Source organism: Trichoderma asperellum, chromosome 5 (assembly GCF_020647865.1).
Source record: "Trichoderma asperellum chromosome 5, complete sequence".
NCBI classification, from domain to species: Eukaryota; Fungi; Ascomycota; class Sordariomycetes; order Hypocreales; family Hypocreaceae; genus Trichoderma; species Trichoderma asperellum.
Window position 1 is genome coordinate 2,465,072 of NC_089419.1, and position 15,245 is coordinate 2,480,316.

At 49.6% G+C, this 15,245-nt stretch overlaps 1 protein-coding gene across 1 annotated transcript; it reads right to left on the reverse strand.

Moving 5' to 3' along the window:
• Positions 1–7,702: 7,702 nt before the first annotated feature.
• Positions 7,703–7,965, reverse strand: TrAFT101_008969 (uncharacterized protein; the record flags this gene model as incomplete). The annotated part of the gene is made up of 2 exons (XM_066128483.1): positions 7,703–7,810; positions 7,870–7,965. The coding sequence occupies 2 exons, from the start codon at positions 7,963–7,965 to the stop codon at positions 7,703–7,705; spliced, it is 204 nt and encodes a 67-aa protein (XP_065984602.1).
• Positions 7,966–15,245: the final 7,280 nt, after the last annotated feature.

A 15,245-nucleotide genomic window follows, 5' to 3' on the forward strand; every position in this document is an offset into this window, starting at 1 on the left:
GAACCAACAGAATCACAATACTACATAGTACATAAAAAAAAAATAGCAAAAAAAGAGACAGAAGCACCGCTCCGCCACCCGCTTAGACGCCCAGACAAGGATGCGACGCTCCAGAATCGCCACCCTCTTGCGAATCTGGCCCCATCGCAAGATCATGAGGCGGCTGGTACGTTCCGTGTTGTGTCTAATTCGGGCCTCGTCACACTCCCCCCAACGCACCTTTTTTTCTTTTTTTTTTTCCTTGCTGCTGTAGGTACTATTTTGCACTACCACTGAGAGGAGGGCCAAAAACGTGCCACACCACAACAGCCAATTAGAGCCTGAAGGATTGCGCCGACATCATTTTGCATGCAACCAAGGCACGACCCAAGCCCGACAAAAGATCCAGGCCACTCGTTTTTTTATTTTATTTTTATTATCATTTGCAGCGAAGAGGGGGGGCGTGTGTTTGCTTGTTTGCTTTGTGGGTGGCTCACGATAATGGACAGGAGGAGCTGAACAATCGCAGCTGCGTTAATGACGTTACATTGCACGCGCGGCAAGCATTCCGCGCTTTTCTGTGGCGTTTTCTGGGTTTCATTCCTTTTCATTTCGTTTGCTTGTATATTTGTGAATGTTCGTTAATTTGCCAGTTTTTAATGTACTGTACTGCAATCATGCCTGCCAACGGCTCCAGCCACCCAGCGCTGCTACACCGAAGCGCATCCGTCGCATAAGCTGCGCTCGTATATACGGAGCAATAAAGTACAGTAGACTGACTGCTCCATGGATTATCCAAAAGGCGCGATTCGAGCATGCAACTTGGTCTCTCCAGGTCAACGGCAGTCTTTTTCCGCGACCCCAAACCATCATCTGTTTGCGTATAATTCAGCCACAACATACGCTTCGTCCAAGATCCGAGGCAGCACCTCACCGAAGCTTTCAACGAGTGCTGCTTCACATATAAAAAACGCCCTGATGGAACGTTGCTGTACACGTCGTATGCCCGTATGCCCGTATGGTAGTATATGTGACATGGTTTACGGTCACTACTACTATACATGTGCCTCCTAAGTAGGTAGGTAGGCTCTCGCCGCCTAGCAACCAAGTACTATCGTCGAAACCGAGCATTGTCGTAGAAGGACAAGTGCCTCCAGCTGAAAACACGAATTGCCAAAGCTGTGCTTCATGTGTAACACATCCAACGGATGAAACAGGCAGCGCTAGCCCCCTGCGCCTTCAGCCGCACGAGTCAATGCCAAACTTGACGTTTCCATCGACGCTGTTGAGCATCAAGTCGTATCTGCTCTTCAAGCTGCGCTGGATATCTGTAGAGCAACAATCAAGAGACACAAAAGCGTTATCGCAAAGCAAAGATTGAGTATTATAGGGTGCCCCTGTTTCACGTATATGACACTGTTCCTGGCCCCTTTATTGGCCTTTAGTTTCTTCAAACACTCTTGCGTAACTGCGGTGATGTCTTGCGGGATGTGTGTCTATTAGCATTGCAGCTCAGAAACAGTATATTCCGTGATTCCTTAATTGATATTGCAAGTACAATCTTCCAACTCCCTTATACAAGAGCGACCAGCAGCCCTACTCCCATCCACGCCTTACTTTGCCCCTTCTTCTCCGCCATATGAGTGTAAATGTTGGCCGAGCTCAGCCACACCACCGTAAAAAGAGTAAAAGTTTAAACATCCTTCTCAAAAATTTTATACTCTGCTACACAAGTCGTGAACAAGTCTCCATCATAGCTCTAATAGAAAGGTAGAAGCTGGCACAGGCACACCATCAGCAAAATGAGTGGTCAAATGCAGTCAAAGTTCGAACGGCAAATGTCAAACTTTTGGACAAAGACTCCTTCACAAAGGTGAAGATAACATATCAGATAATTTCCAGTCTCACAAATCACAAACATCGCTTCTAATGGCCGCAGGGTTACGTGTACAATGTGGCTCTCAAGACACAAAAGGCATGACATGTCATTATATCACGTCGAGTTATCATTTCGGAATTCAAATACAGCTTCTCGACGCCGTTTCGGCGTATCTCGCATGTTGCCATCCAGTTTGCCAGTTTGGCCGCTCAGTCAAGGTAAAAGAGACACGCGAATCTCCCACCGCAGGATCGCCACACCTCCGCTTCCTTTACTCTCCGTCAGACTACGTGCAACAGTCCCAATTTGCGCAGAGAATCCTTCTCCCAAAATGGTATATACCACGCAAGCGTCCTTCAATTAGTCATAGAAGTAGGGGTACCAGTGCTTCTACGCCTGGGCACTACAGGATACATTACATTCGGGCTTTGTAGGATATATGCGGCAGCCTCAAATCAACTGAGCTATGCGAATGCTTGTATATATTGCTGGATATGGACATTTCGGAAGACAAGTTTCTAAGGGGGGGGGGAGCTATACATCTACGTAAATTAATATACAAGATTTAATATTTGAAGAGAATACCTGATCAAACATTTGGGCATTCGTCGATAGCAGTTCGTTACCTACACCATCAAATAAATGGCAAAAGTGACTCACCCGAACAGCTCATGAAGACGCCAAGATACAAGGGTCACAATCAATAATGCTTATTTTCCTTCTCCAAAAAATAAACAAGTCACACATATCCATAGCTCCAACACGGGACCTTTTGATAGTATTATAACATAAGTGCCTTGGCTATTTCAAAGGCCCCTGTTTAGCATGTGAACATCTGCCCGGTTGAGCAATTCTATCGTTGCCTCTTTGCCTCTTTTGATCTCACCAGAAATCAATAATCCATATTTGGATGTGCCGTCGTCATACCGTCAAGTACATTCAATACCTCCTATTTCTCCGAAAAGGCATTGCTGAAGCATAAATCAGCCCCATCAAAAGAATGTGGCCAAAAAACAAAAAAAATTCAGGGTAACTCCCATAATAAGAGACAAACTAAGGGCCAAAAGAACATCACCTCCACATACCGGACAAGCATCCGATTTGGGCAACTGACGCTATTCCCATGTAGTGTAATTCCATACCGTCGGCTGATGGTCACTCCTCGACGATTGGACGAATTCGGGAATTGCAAAAAACAGCCCCCTAGCAGGGAATAGATTCCATCAGCCGTCGGTCGTATTCCTGTATGTGTGCAGGCACCAATGGCACATAGTCAAGGGTAAAAAAAAATAAAAAATAAAAAAAAAAATTCTAGTCATACACAACGTACTTACACTCGCGGTAAGCCCTCTGCAGTGGCGGTACAGGTCGAACCACTAAGCAGATGACCATGGGCACACTGCGGCGGCAAACTTGCCCAATGACGGTATATGCTGTTCGTGCTGGCATTCCCACGGGCTTCCGTATTCACCCCTGCAAGAATCAATATTACCATAACTAGGCAGAGGGCATCGAAACCAACAGTCCAAACTACAGCGTTCAGGTAGGTCACCTGAAACAGCACAATGCCCAAGGGAACTATTCCGGCATCTTTCTCGAACAACTTATATTATTATACCTCCTCACGGGCAGACTCTCGGCAAGGAGGAATCAGCCGACAAAAGCAATCCTTCTGTTGTTTACTACTCTTCTGTCTCTTTCCCACCTCTTTCGGCCGGTAGCATCTGACTATTTTGCCATTTCATATTAGTAAGAGTGACAATCAAGTATGAGTGCCTTCATCAGCAGAAAACCCAATCACGTACTACAAATTGACATCACGCCGCAGGATTTTCGGCGAACTTCATCGCGGCCTTTGACAAGCCGGCAGCCTCAAAGGGCGGGGGAAAGAAAAAGACTGCAGCCTTGGAAACCGGGAGAAGGGAACGGGGGGAGCAAAAGTGTCACAAAAGAGTATAGTAAGCCAATACCCCGGGGATTTTCTCACCTTCTACATGTACACAGCAGCACGAGTATGCGTAAGTTCCCGAATCCAGTAACATGGCACCGGTCAACCCCACAGCCCGTAGAATGATATTCGGTCATGGAACCCGAGTCTGAGTGAGATCACTGCCGCATTCCTGCTTCTTTGCATGTTTGGTCAGGCTGGAAAAGCATGGGTGTCGCTATGCTGCTACCCCTCATCGACGAAGCTATGATTTCCAGGTCCTAAGCTCCATGTAGGCGAAAACAAAAAGGGAAATGCATGCTGCTAGTAGACGCGCCCGTATGAGCTCTCCCTGTTACTCCGTAGTGTTTGGGAAGATGCCTAGAGCATTTCGGCCGGCGTCGATTCGTCGCTGCTGGTGAAGCCTGCATATGATGTGACGAGTAACATCAGCGGCAGCAAGGGTATACGAAATAAGAGCTCCATGCTGCCACACCTCCCCATAAACCATGCCGGTACTAAAACGATTTACCAAAAACACTAAATACGTAAAGCTATACGACTACAAGGACTATGTAGCTAGGCGTCGTAAAAAAGAGCAAGAGAGAGAGAGTAAGTTGTAACCGCTTTGGGCGGTCATATCACAGCCATCCCCAAATTTGTCCTTCTGGCGGAGCAAAGCCAAAAGCCCGAGAGCCGAATGGAACCCATTCAAGGGACGTAATGGGTGGGTATGTAGAGATTTAGTACAAGTATGACGGGGAAATAGGGGGGGTTATGAAGCTAAGCTGCCAGAGAGGAAAGATTTCAGACAGGAAATGAAGAGAAGGACGGACGAGAGGACAGCTCCGTGCCTAATCTCATTACACCAAACAAGCGAGTCGTGTTCGCGATATAAACCTCGCGTGCCAAGAATGTGCAACAGGCAGCTATAACATCCCACTGATAATACCACTACGGCTAGCAGTACCATTAGTGCTGCTAGTAGTGCGAGTAGTAGCAGTATCTGAGGAACTGAATGAGCATCTCCCAGATACACGGGTTATCAAAGATGAGATTGGCATTTCCAGCAATCCCTGCTCTGCCATGTCATGAGGTTGCATCGGCGCCTCTCTTCAAACCAATGCGACGCCACGCCTCGGCTTCCTCTCTGTCTCCGGCTCTCCTCCCCAGAAGCAAAACGCGCGCTACGGGGGTAGCCTGTCAGGATCTGGTTACCACCCCCATTCAGCCGCGGCGGGCCGTGGGCCACGATCACAGGCCACACCACTGCCCGTCATTGCAAAGTCTTTTCGGGGCGACTCCCCAATTCTGCGAAAGTGTGACACCATCTCCACGTCTCCGCGGTTGAAGTTACTCCGTATGTAGGCATTCTATCACATACTTGTGCCCGGCTCATACAGTACTTGTATGGAAAGGGGGGAGGCCCTGCGTCTGCTTCATCTCGCTCATCTCGCTCGAAGGGGGGGCTGTTATCCCTATCGCCACGTCCTTGTACGACTCGGCGGCACTTCTAAGCCTAGTTTTAGTTTCATGAATTCCCCCCTTCCCCAAGACCTTTGCCGGGGCATTCTCAGGTGGGCCCTCCCCAAAAAGAGCCTGTTTCGATCTGGACACCGAAAGAAAAGCCTTCGCCCGCTAGCTGGAAAACGCCACGCCCCAGGGAAGAAGCGCCGCCAGGACGCCGAACTCCAACTTTTTTTTACGATAGCATCGCCGAAAGAGACATGACACTGAGCAGCAATGGTTGGCGGATAAGTGGGCTTCGATCGGGCAGCTGAATTGTTCGTGTCATCTAGCAGAACGCCTACTGTTGTTAGAGAGAAAGCCGGCGCTTGAACACGCGGTATTTTCCCCTCGCTCTGTTGTTCTTTTTTTTTTTTTTTTTTGTTAGCTGTAAGTCTAGTTGGGCCTGGGCATCGCGACACTGCTCGTATCGCAGGGAGATGCTGCTTGCACTGTACATAGCATGTGGCATCTGTATTTTGAAGCTTTAGTTGAATTGGGGAGAGCCCGCCGTCGCAACCTGGCCCTGACAACCGAAAGCCTCTCCTGCGCAAGATCTGCCGCTGCGGCAGGGTGCTCGGCAGATGAACTGCGTACCGTCGAACCATGGAGGGCGAGTCGCAGTAGCAACGAGCAACCCTTCCGTAGGAATAGGGAATAGGGCCGGCGACGGTGTAACCAGGGAGGCTAAATGATGCCGCCTATCTGTCCTTGAAGGGTGCCGCGGGCCGCCGCTTCGCTGCTAGAAGCTGCCTCTGGCTTCTTCCCGCGAACAGGCGCGTTCTGCAGCGTGGCCGGGATGCCACGAGGGATTCTCCTGGCGCCATCATCCCAAATTCCGGCTGTTTACGTGAACCTAGTGACATGCACGTGGGACTCCAGGGATCATGGTATCAGACAGAGAGCTTTGGGGGAGCAACATGGGCGCGCATTATTTTGCTTTTTCCGGATAAGGCCCTGGCAGCCAAGCTGTGGGGGTGAGAGAGGGAACAAGGCCAGGAAGAAAAAGAAGCTGTGCTAGTCAGACGGCGCGTGCTAGGGGTGTAAGAGGCCATGCCAAATTCAAGCACGTACACGCTTTGGAGAGGCTTGAAAGTGCGGTTTGTATTCCGTCCTCGTACTGAATGGGGGCCCACGCCGTTGTTATGAGTCGGGGTCTTTGGGGGCGCTGACTCCAAAGCTGGCTCTAGAACTTGGGGCAAGAAAAGAGGCGCAAGCCTAGTAGCTGTTGCCCCTTGCGATAGCAGCCCAGGCGCTTCTTCTGTACCTCTAAAACGTATGATCTCGGCTTGGCAATTTGGAGGACCAACAACGCAAAGTTTCCCCTGTACACGGAGTAGAGAGCGCCTCTGGCTAAGAGGCTTTGCTTTTTGTAGAAAGCATTGCGGCACATCATCTGTCGGCTAACTCAGGCATAACTCCCACCATCCCATACTTGTAATAGAACGGCACTTGCACTAGAAAGTGCCGAAAGAAACGCCTGTTCCGGACTGGGGTAGCAGCTTTTTTGGTATGGTTCCAAGCCAAGCGCAGCTTGTAATTCCCATTACATACTGTTTGTCACGCCTCGTTCTGCCGCTCATGAATATGTGGATGCCTTTTGTCTCTTATCTCTCCAAATCTCCCCTTGCGGCAGCTGGCAGCTGAGCCGGATGCATGTTCCGCTACAGTCTCGCATGATTCAGGGAGCTAGTCGATTATGTATGACCCAGGTCCGCTCATATTAGCTTGTGATTTCCCCGAATTCCGGAGTATGAAGGCGCCAGCTACGCGGTTCGCTCGGTACATATAAGTAATGGCTGCCCGCGATGGATGCAGTAGTGTCTCTGACGGTGGACACTCGGGCGCAGCAATGCAAGAGTTGACCAAAGGGGAAACCCGTCTAGGAAACGAAATTCCGCGGCTATAAGTGCGCACTAGCGTGGTCACAGTTCTCTGTAGGTACGTGCAGGTAAGTAAATGGAGGCATTTCAGCTGCCTGAGCTGGATCGACAGCTGGAGGCTAATGATGCTTACCACTCGGCAGGATCTTGGGTGTTACTGGCGCGATGTTTAGCTGGGATCGTCGACGCACAGAGCAAGCTCCGTAGCTTCAAAAAACATCGTTTTTCTGAGACAAAGGGTATCTTTAAAGGGCAGGCTAGCGCACTTGGCGGTTTGGGCGCCTTGCTTTCAGAGGGGTTCGGGACGAGATAGCTTAATTCCCATTTCATATCGTATAAGAAGCTGCATGGGCTCTGGGTCTATGTTGTCTCAGGTGCGCCCAAGTATGTAGTGGTGCCTACTACCGGCACGGCGTGTCATCCGGACATGTCTTACTTCAGTGCCTGCTTCCGTATTGCTCCGCACTCTGCACGGAGGAAGTGAATACTACTCATTTAGGCAACTCTCTGTAGCTCGTACATAATAAGCTACCATTCTTCAGAAGGATTGCTGAAATAGCAAGAAGGGCGAGTAATTGTCCGTAAAAGACTGCCTTGGGTGATTTGATCCTGATCCGAGATTGGGGCATGTGCAATCTCCCAAACACCGTAAGCTATTCCGTTTGGGATTTGCCTCGGTAGCTAAGAGACAGCACTGCCGACTGCCAGAACTTTGTGGGTGCATTAGTTGGACTTAACCTCTTGAGCTCGTTTGCTGTTGGATTGATGGCGAACAAAAACTTTGATACCATTGTGCTCAATTTTCAACTCTTGTAATACCCCTTGTGATTCTCGGTAGTTGGCGGAGCAAAAGTGCTCTTGCTTTTAGATTGTGGAAACAATCCTCACAGCGGTGGCCGATTTTTAGCTGCGCGGTTACCACAGCCGGCATCCGAGCCGTGTAAGATTGCGTTGACGTCGACATCGAGCATGAGAATGTGACGTTTCCCCTGTTACAAGCAGCCTGCCGAGCTGAGGAGCTGCTCGTATATAATACGATGTACCTGGGTCATTGCCACTAGGCTCATACAATCCACCCTCCGAAAGACGGCTCGGACAGGCTCTTGTTACCGAGCGCAAGGCAGGGGATGGGCATGCATTCAAGTTGACGACCACAAACTATTATATTCCTTCCAATGAGCGGGGATTCTTCGTACGGGGATATGCTGCCTGGCAGAGATGTGCCGTATAAACAACAATAGGGTTGTATGCCCTTCGTAGGATGCTTGTATGAGGTACCTTGTATACGTTTGGTGTAATCCTCCCAGGCATCGGAATCCCGCGGGCACAAAGACATAACCAGCGTAAAGCCCGCGGTATGTAAGAAATATTGCATTAGTTGGGCTGAGAATTAAGGTTGCAACGTTTAGCACCAGTCGTGCCGTTAGAATGGCTGTAGAAGGTTATTCTAAAATCGCGAGTATACCAATAGTTGTAGAGACTCTTAGAGATATCGTCCAACAGATCAAGGACAGATCGCTACACCCGTCAAATAGATGACGCCCCATGTTCTGCTGGTAGTGCTTTGGGGAAGATGCCGGCAGTGGGTTGAACATGACCAGTCGGTCCCTCAGTACACGTAACAGCCAAGTGGCCAATGACTCAATGCTATGCCGGTAGATGTCTTCGTATCATTCGACTCGCCAATCATGAATTGTGTGTCATACTTTAACTGTCTCGGCATATATGTTAGGAGTCCGAGCGCAGATGGGGATGCCGGCAGATGAATATTAGTACTACATACTTTGAGGAAGTTGCTATGATGTGCGCTGACACAGAGCAACCTCGCGCTGCGTATATGTTTAATAACATCTCAGAAAAGCGCACCAGGAATAAGTTCTTCTTTAGCGTCAAGGCTTTTATTAAAGGGAACTTCGCTCGTTTGTCGGACATGAGATATAAGCCTTTCGATCGCCCAAAGAAGTTTTTGCCGCAAGCGAAAGCCGCCGCCAGCCAATACGTACTGTTTGGGATGAAGCTATTTAGGGGTGCTGCCTTGTAGGACGCCTACCCTGGGATATTAGCGGCAAAAAAAAAAAAAGAAAAAAATAATACAACCGAAGGCACGTTACACTCATAGACCTGCGGTGAGCAAGCTGCTATTTTGCGGTCTGATCCATACGCCGTGGGGGTGGATACTAAACGGATGATCTTGCATGCCATGTTTAATGGAAAAGGCCTTTTTTTTTGCGCTTCGTTTCTCCTCGTTTGTTACCCATCTTTTTTTTACGATCCTACTATTCAACATAGGAACATTAGCAACAGTGATAGTGCTCACACTAGTAGTCGTATATTCATAGTTCGAAGTACGCCGTGAGACGCACTAAACAAGAATGGATTAATATCCTTTGCTTATCTGGACCTGTCGACACTAAATTTCAGTACAAGAAAAGGTACGAGAGGGGCCTTGTATATACAGTAAGTATGTACTACTCGAGGGCAGTCAGATCTGAGCGTCATGGGTTTCGCCGGACTTACTACTTGTACATATCCATAGCACAGGCTGGACCCTTCTTAGCCATGCCCTAACGTCAACCAAGCTATCCAGATTCGTATCGATCCTAGACCCTGGATACATACAGTAATAGGTACTTAGTAGAGCCTACTTTCTTGGTAGCGCTTGAACGAGACATCCTAAAAAACCAAAGCATGATCAGGCCGACGGTGAGCGTTCAACATAATGCGAGGCAACCGGACATTGCGTGCCCAGAGCACCTGGAGATAAATTAAGCAGGATCTAGGATTTCGTCACGCCATATGAATGAAAATCTATGCGAGAAGCGAGAAGCGGCACTTCTGTATAAGCGCGCAATGAGAGTATGGCACTTTGGTAGGGGTGTGCTAGCTGTGACGAAGTTGATCAAAGACTCGGCCGAGCTGGCTGGTTCTCGCGTACCGGTAATTAGCGTTGCATGGCTGATCCGGAGATGGTGCTTTTTCAGGCAATTAGGAGCCGGGACTCCCATGCCAAAGTCGCGGACTTTGCGGGCAAACCGAGCGATAAAGTGGGTTCCGGGGTACAGGCAAGCGTAGTACAGTATTTAGTAATAATTGTCAAAGCACATCCAGGAGTCTGCGTCTATTACCTGTGCCGCTCATACCTCACACAAGCGCATCTAGTGAATCCTTTGTTCTATTATCCAACATTGGTTGGTAGCCGATTCTTGCCAACAGTAGTAGGCCTTGTATACATTGGTTATTTGTCAACCGCCTTCGTTTGTGGCACACCCAATGAACCAGTGGATCTAAGTCCAGGCTCCCTGTCCCGATGGAGAACGGCATGATACGGCGGTCGCAGGTGTATCAGCAGCCGGTACACTCGGCGAACTCGTTCCTGGCACTCCGCAATAATGATGATCCCGCTTCTCGTTTTATAGAGCAATGAGGGATAAGTAGCCCAGTGATGCACACTCCGTACGGGATGCAGTGAGGAGCATATCTAGCTGAGATTGGTTGGATTGTCCACAATCATACGCAAGGTGTAACATCCATTTGTTGTTGAGTTAATTGGCTGCCGCAATTCACTGCTTGGGTAATTGAGATACGAGTTTCTCAAGGCGTACCTACGTCTTAAAGAGAATCACAGGTAAACAGAGCACACTGCTGGTTGGTCTTTTCAGTGTGTACATATCCCTGATGCTGGTACGTGCTCATCTTAGCAGAAAGAATATTCCAACGCTTCTATGCCGGGGTCAAAGTCTGTGCTTTTCAATGGCGTGGCGATCTAATAGCCCCAGACTGGGGGTATGAAGTGCCAAAATTATCCGCAGGGCTTGCTGTGGAGTTAATGTCTTAGCTGGTGTGTTCGCTAATGACCCGCCTTGCGCTATTTTTCTTTCCAACGTGCTTGACGGTCATGATTCTCTTGTTTCAATAGTGGTTAGCACGGCGTTGTGTCAACGGATGTCGCATGTTTCCCCCCCCCCCCCCCCCCCCTACGTTCATGCTCTGTGTACTCCGTAAAGTGAAAGCGGACAAGAGATATAGAGCCGACATGTTCAGTATAGATAGCAGTAGGCCGTTCAGTTGGGGGCTGAGGATTAGTGCCACAAGAATTATATGATGCAATAATGAGAATTTGTTGCATGATGTATGGAGCAGCACCGTGGAGTTTTCTGAAAGCTCGGCTCCGAAAACTCGAATTAGCTGAAATGATAAGCATTGATAGATTGCAACTCCTTGAGTTGAGAGCTTAGGTGGGGGAGGAAGGTTTTGGGTTTGTGGCATTTTAAATCGAAACAGCCAATTGGGCCACCGAAATTCTCTCCAGCTACAAAGTATTAGATAGCTGGGAAATTCGACGGGACGTCGGTCACCGGTTCTCTCCGACTCCGGCGGCGCTGGTGCATATCGTTCCTTATGTACAGAGTATACAGCAAATGCCGTTGATACTTGTGCTACCTCTGAGATTGGCTCTAATTTGACAAATGGACAAAAGATCGACGGCTGATAGTCTGCTGCATTTGTGTGAAAGCTGCGCAAATCGTTGCCTCAATAATGTACAACACGACTAGGTAGAAGCCTGTGGTGAGGATACCAGCGGCCTGGAATCGTACGTAATATTCCGCTCGTGTTCCACGCGTGCGGCTGAAAGATGATACTAAGCTTGCCATGGTGGTTACCTACCGCTCCATATACCCGCAATGTCTTGGTAGTCTCCGCACAACCCAGGTGCTAGTAGTACTCTGTTTGAATAGCCTGGTGAATTGACTTTGCCGGATAAAGTAAACGCCTAATAAAAGCTGGCTTCATACACGCAAAAGTATAATGGAAGGTTGCCCGGTATACTGAAACAGCAATGATATCGTTAACTGAGCTGTTGCATTTACCGCTCACAGGGTAGTTATGGCAGCTACAAGCACGGAACAGTCCCTTCTTTGGGTAGATAGGGTAGCATTGATCGTCCTCGCGTGCAAGACTGTACTCGGGCAAAAGGTGGATTCGCTGTCCACAAAGCAGACGAATAGAAGATCCGCCAACAGCAACTATGGGTATGAGATATTGTATAACACTCTTCACTGAATTTGCATTGTTTGGAGTACTACTGCAAAAGATCGCCGACGAACCGTCAAAGGATGGTTTAGCCACCACCTCGGCTGCTGTAACACTGCCTCCCTCCCAGCAGGCTCGCCTACAGTATTAGGCAGTGCAAGGACAGTTGGAGGAATATTATGCCGTTTTGCTCTCGTAACTTTTTTCCCTCCCTCTTCTGGCTGTCATATGATACAAATATCATACGCCTAACGTGCCGAGCGAAGGAGCGTTGCTAGAACCAACAGCAAGACGGGCGGAATGAAACATCAGGTCTGTATAGTAGGTATTAATATTGCGCGCAACAAGTACGTAGCTGTACTACTCCGGATGAGTAACATTGGCCGAGGCTGTGGACAAGTTCCTACATAACCTAATGCGCGGGGCCAAATCAGGGCATGAGGTATCCTGAAAAAAAAAAGACCTGCGGTAGATTTGCCGCTCTAAACATGTGAGTATGTACGCTTGAGCTGCAAATCCGGGTATGAGAATTTCATGGCTGGCCTAGGTTCGACCTTTGAACGACGGGTTTTCTTTCTTTCCAAAGCGGCAAATGGTGTGCACAGGCCATAGCGAATTTTTTGGATTGGCCGACCAAGAAACTTGGGCGCGCCACGTAACAAAACCACACCCTCAAGCCGTCTTCTCAAGCCATTCTTGCTGTTCTCAGGGACCCCACTCCCATGCCAAGGAAGCGACGAGGCATCCCTGGCCGCCGTCTGCTCGGGATAAATGTTGATTAACTAACCTTCAGTTGGAGAAGCAGGTGGGATTGTCAGCCGATCCCTTGCTATCGCGGAACGCGACTGGCTAGTATACGCAAGTGTCTATAAAGAGACAGAGTGTGTCAACTGCAGAGCTGAACGAATTTGTGGCCAACTGACCCCATCAAGGGACCTGTAAGTATGAGTGTCCGAGATGCCAAGTGAAGTGGCTGCAGTCAAAGGCCTCTGCACGTTTCTGATCTGATTGCTACAGATGCCGATCAGTGAATGGCCAAAGCCCGTAAGCTTGGGTCGATATTCAAGGTACAATGAGTTCAATATCTCACTTGAGATGTTTCGGATTCACTGATCCATGGCGCACCACTGTACGTGATAATCTGCAGTCGCTCCCACCCACATGGTTACACCACTGCAACCGCCGGTTCCAATAATAACCAACCCCAGAAGGTCGGAATGCTTGCCGAGCTCATCATTTTTAGTGCGCCGAACACCCTGTCGAGAGATCCTTGAACTTTTACGTCTGGCGACCCTTGTAATGTGACCTCAGGCTGTTGTAGCGAGAAGCAGGAAGCGCTTGTACATGTACGGACAGGAGACCCGCAGCTCATGGGACTTTTGGTTGTCTCAGCCCGGCTCTTGTGCACCATGGCCCCAAGAAGAAGCACTGACTCGCAGTATAAACCACACACCAGCTTGGTTCTCAACGACCAACGTACTTGACATTCTTCAACCAACGTGCGGTTTTTTTTGGTGGATATATTTTTAGGCAGATATCATGGTCCAACAAACAGTTACACTGGCCAGATTGCTGCTGCACAAGAGGATACTGGCAATATCGGCGTGTTCAAGAGTGCGCTGTGCAGGGAGTAGCCCGGGTTTTTGCGATGCTGCAGAGTGCCTCTGGGCAGAGTGCCTCTGGTGGCAGTGCCGTCCGTGTTGGTGCGCGAATGCACTCGTACTGTATCCGAACCGACCATGGCCGGGCCAGTGAAATATGGGTTCGGTATCCGCGGAATTAATGCGTGCTGTGGCTTAGGACTCGACTCTGATGCCGCTGCTGCACATGCCGGCAGTAAGGTGAATCTCGCCCTTTGTCTGCGTTGAGCCTCTTCGTCCATCGAGTGCTCGATCTGCCGGGCTGTAAGGGGGCGCTGGGCGTGTGTGTAGCGAGGCGAGGCGAGGCACTGGGCCGCCGGCAAAGGTCCAAGTGCTATCGATTTGTAATACGGTGGGTATCGAGATGCCACGAGCCGTGGCGATTCGTGCCAGCTCAAGAAGAGTATAAGACGAATGTGATAGGTGGAAGGCTGTTGAGTGTGTCGAGGGATAGGCCCCGGACCCTGGCAGCGCGAGAGGTGAGAATCAGGACGGAATTACAAGTATACGCGTACTCGTACTTCGCGCAGGCAGTGAGATCGGCTCTCGTCGTTTTAGCTTCTGATGGCCGGGTTCGTGCCTTCCAGGTGTCTCGCTCCCGGCACTTGCTCCTTCCAGCACGAGCCTCCCACTGCTACATCACTTCCCAGTACCTGCCAACCTAGTACCTATAGAAGCGGGCAGTATCAAGCGAGACCCTGTGCTGCTGCTGCTGACAGTGCACACCATAAGTACACACACGTAAGGTAAGACACAGCCAGCAAGTTGCCTCCAACGACGAAAGGAGCAATAAGCCTTACCTTATCTTCCAGTTCGTTCGTAGTGCTATGCTAGTCGTAGCTAAAGTAGTACAACCTGTAAAACATCGAATTATGGTGGCAGTCGCGGCTGCCCGCCCTGCTACCTTCTCTATTTCGGCTAAAAGACGCACAGCAGAGTCTACAGGCCGATAGTACTTGCTATACTACATGTACAAGTACAGTATGTACAGAAGATAACAGAAATTATAAATTAAATCCCAAGTGCTAAGGTGCTCCATCCAAGTGCCTGGCAGATCCTCTCGCGTCCTCCACCGTCAAAAGTGCCATCTCCGTGATGCTCCGTCCATCTCCCGTTCTTGCTGCTGCGTTGCCTCCTGGAATTTCCTCTGCGGGAGTGACAGGCAGTCCGGCAAGAGGGTGTGTGCGGTGCGGCTGACTTGCGTCGCTTCACCCATGTCGCTATGCGCACGCCCTTCCAGCCACGGCAAAAGGTGGTGTGCGCACGCAGTTTCCGTGGGTGCGCGCGCGTGTTCTGCTGCTTCTTTTCTGCGCGAACCACGCCGCTGTGGCTAGGCCTAGTCAGCCATCAATCCTTTTAGCGCGCAGCCAGGATGCCCCATTGAGTATCAAGACCGCATC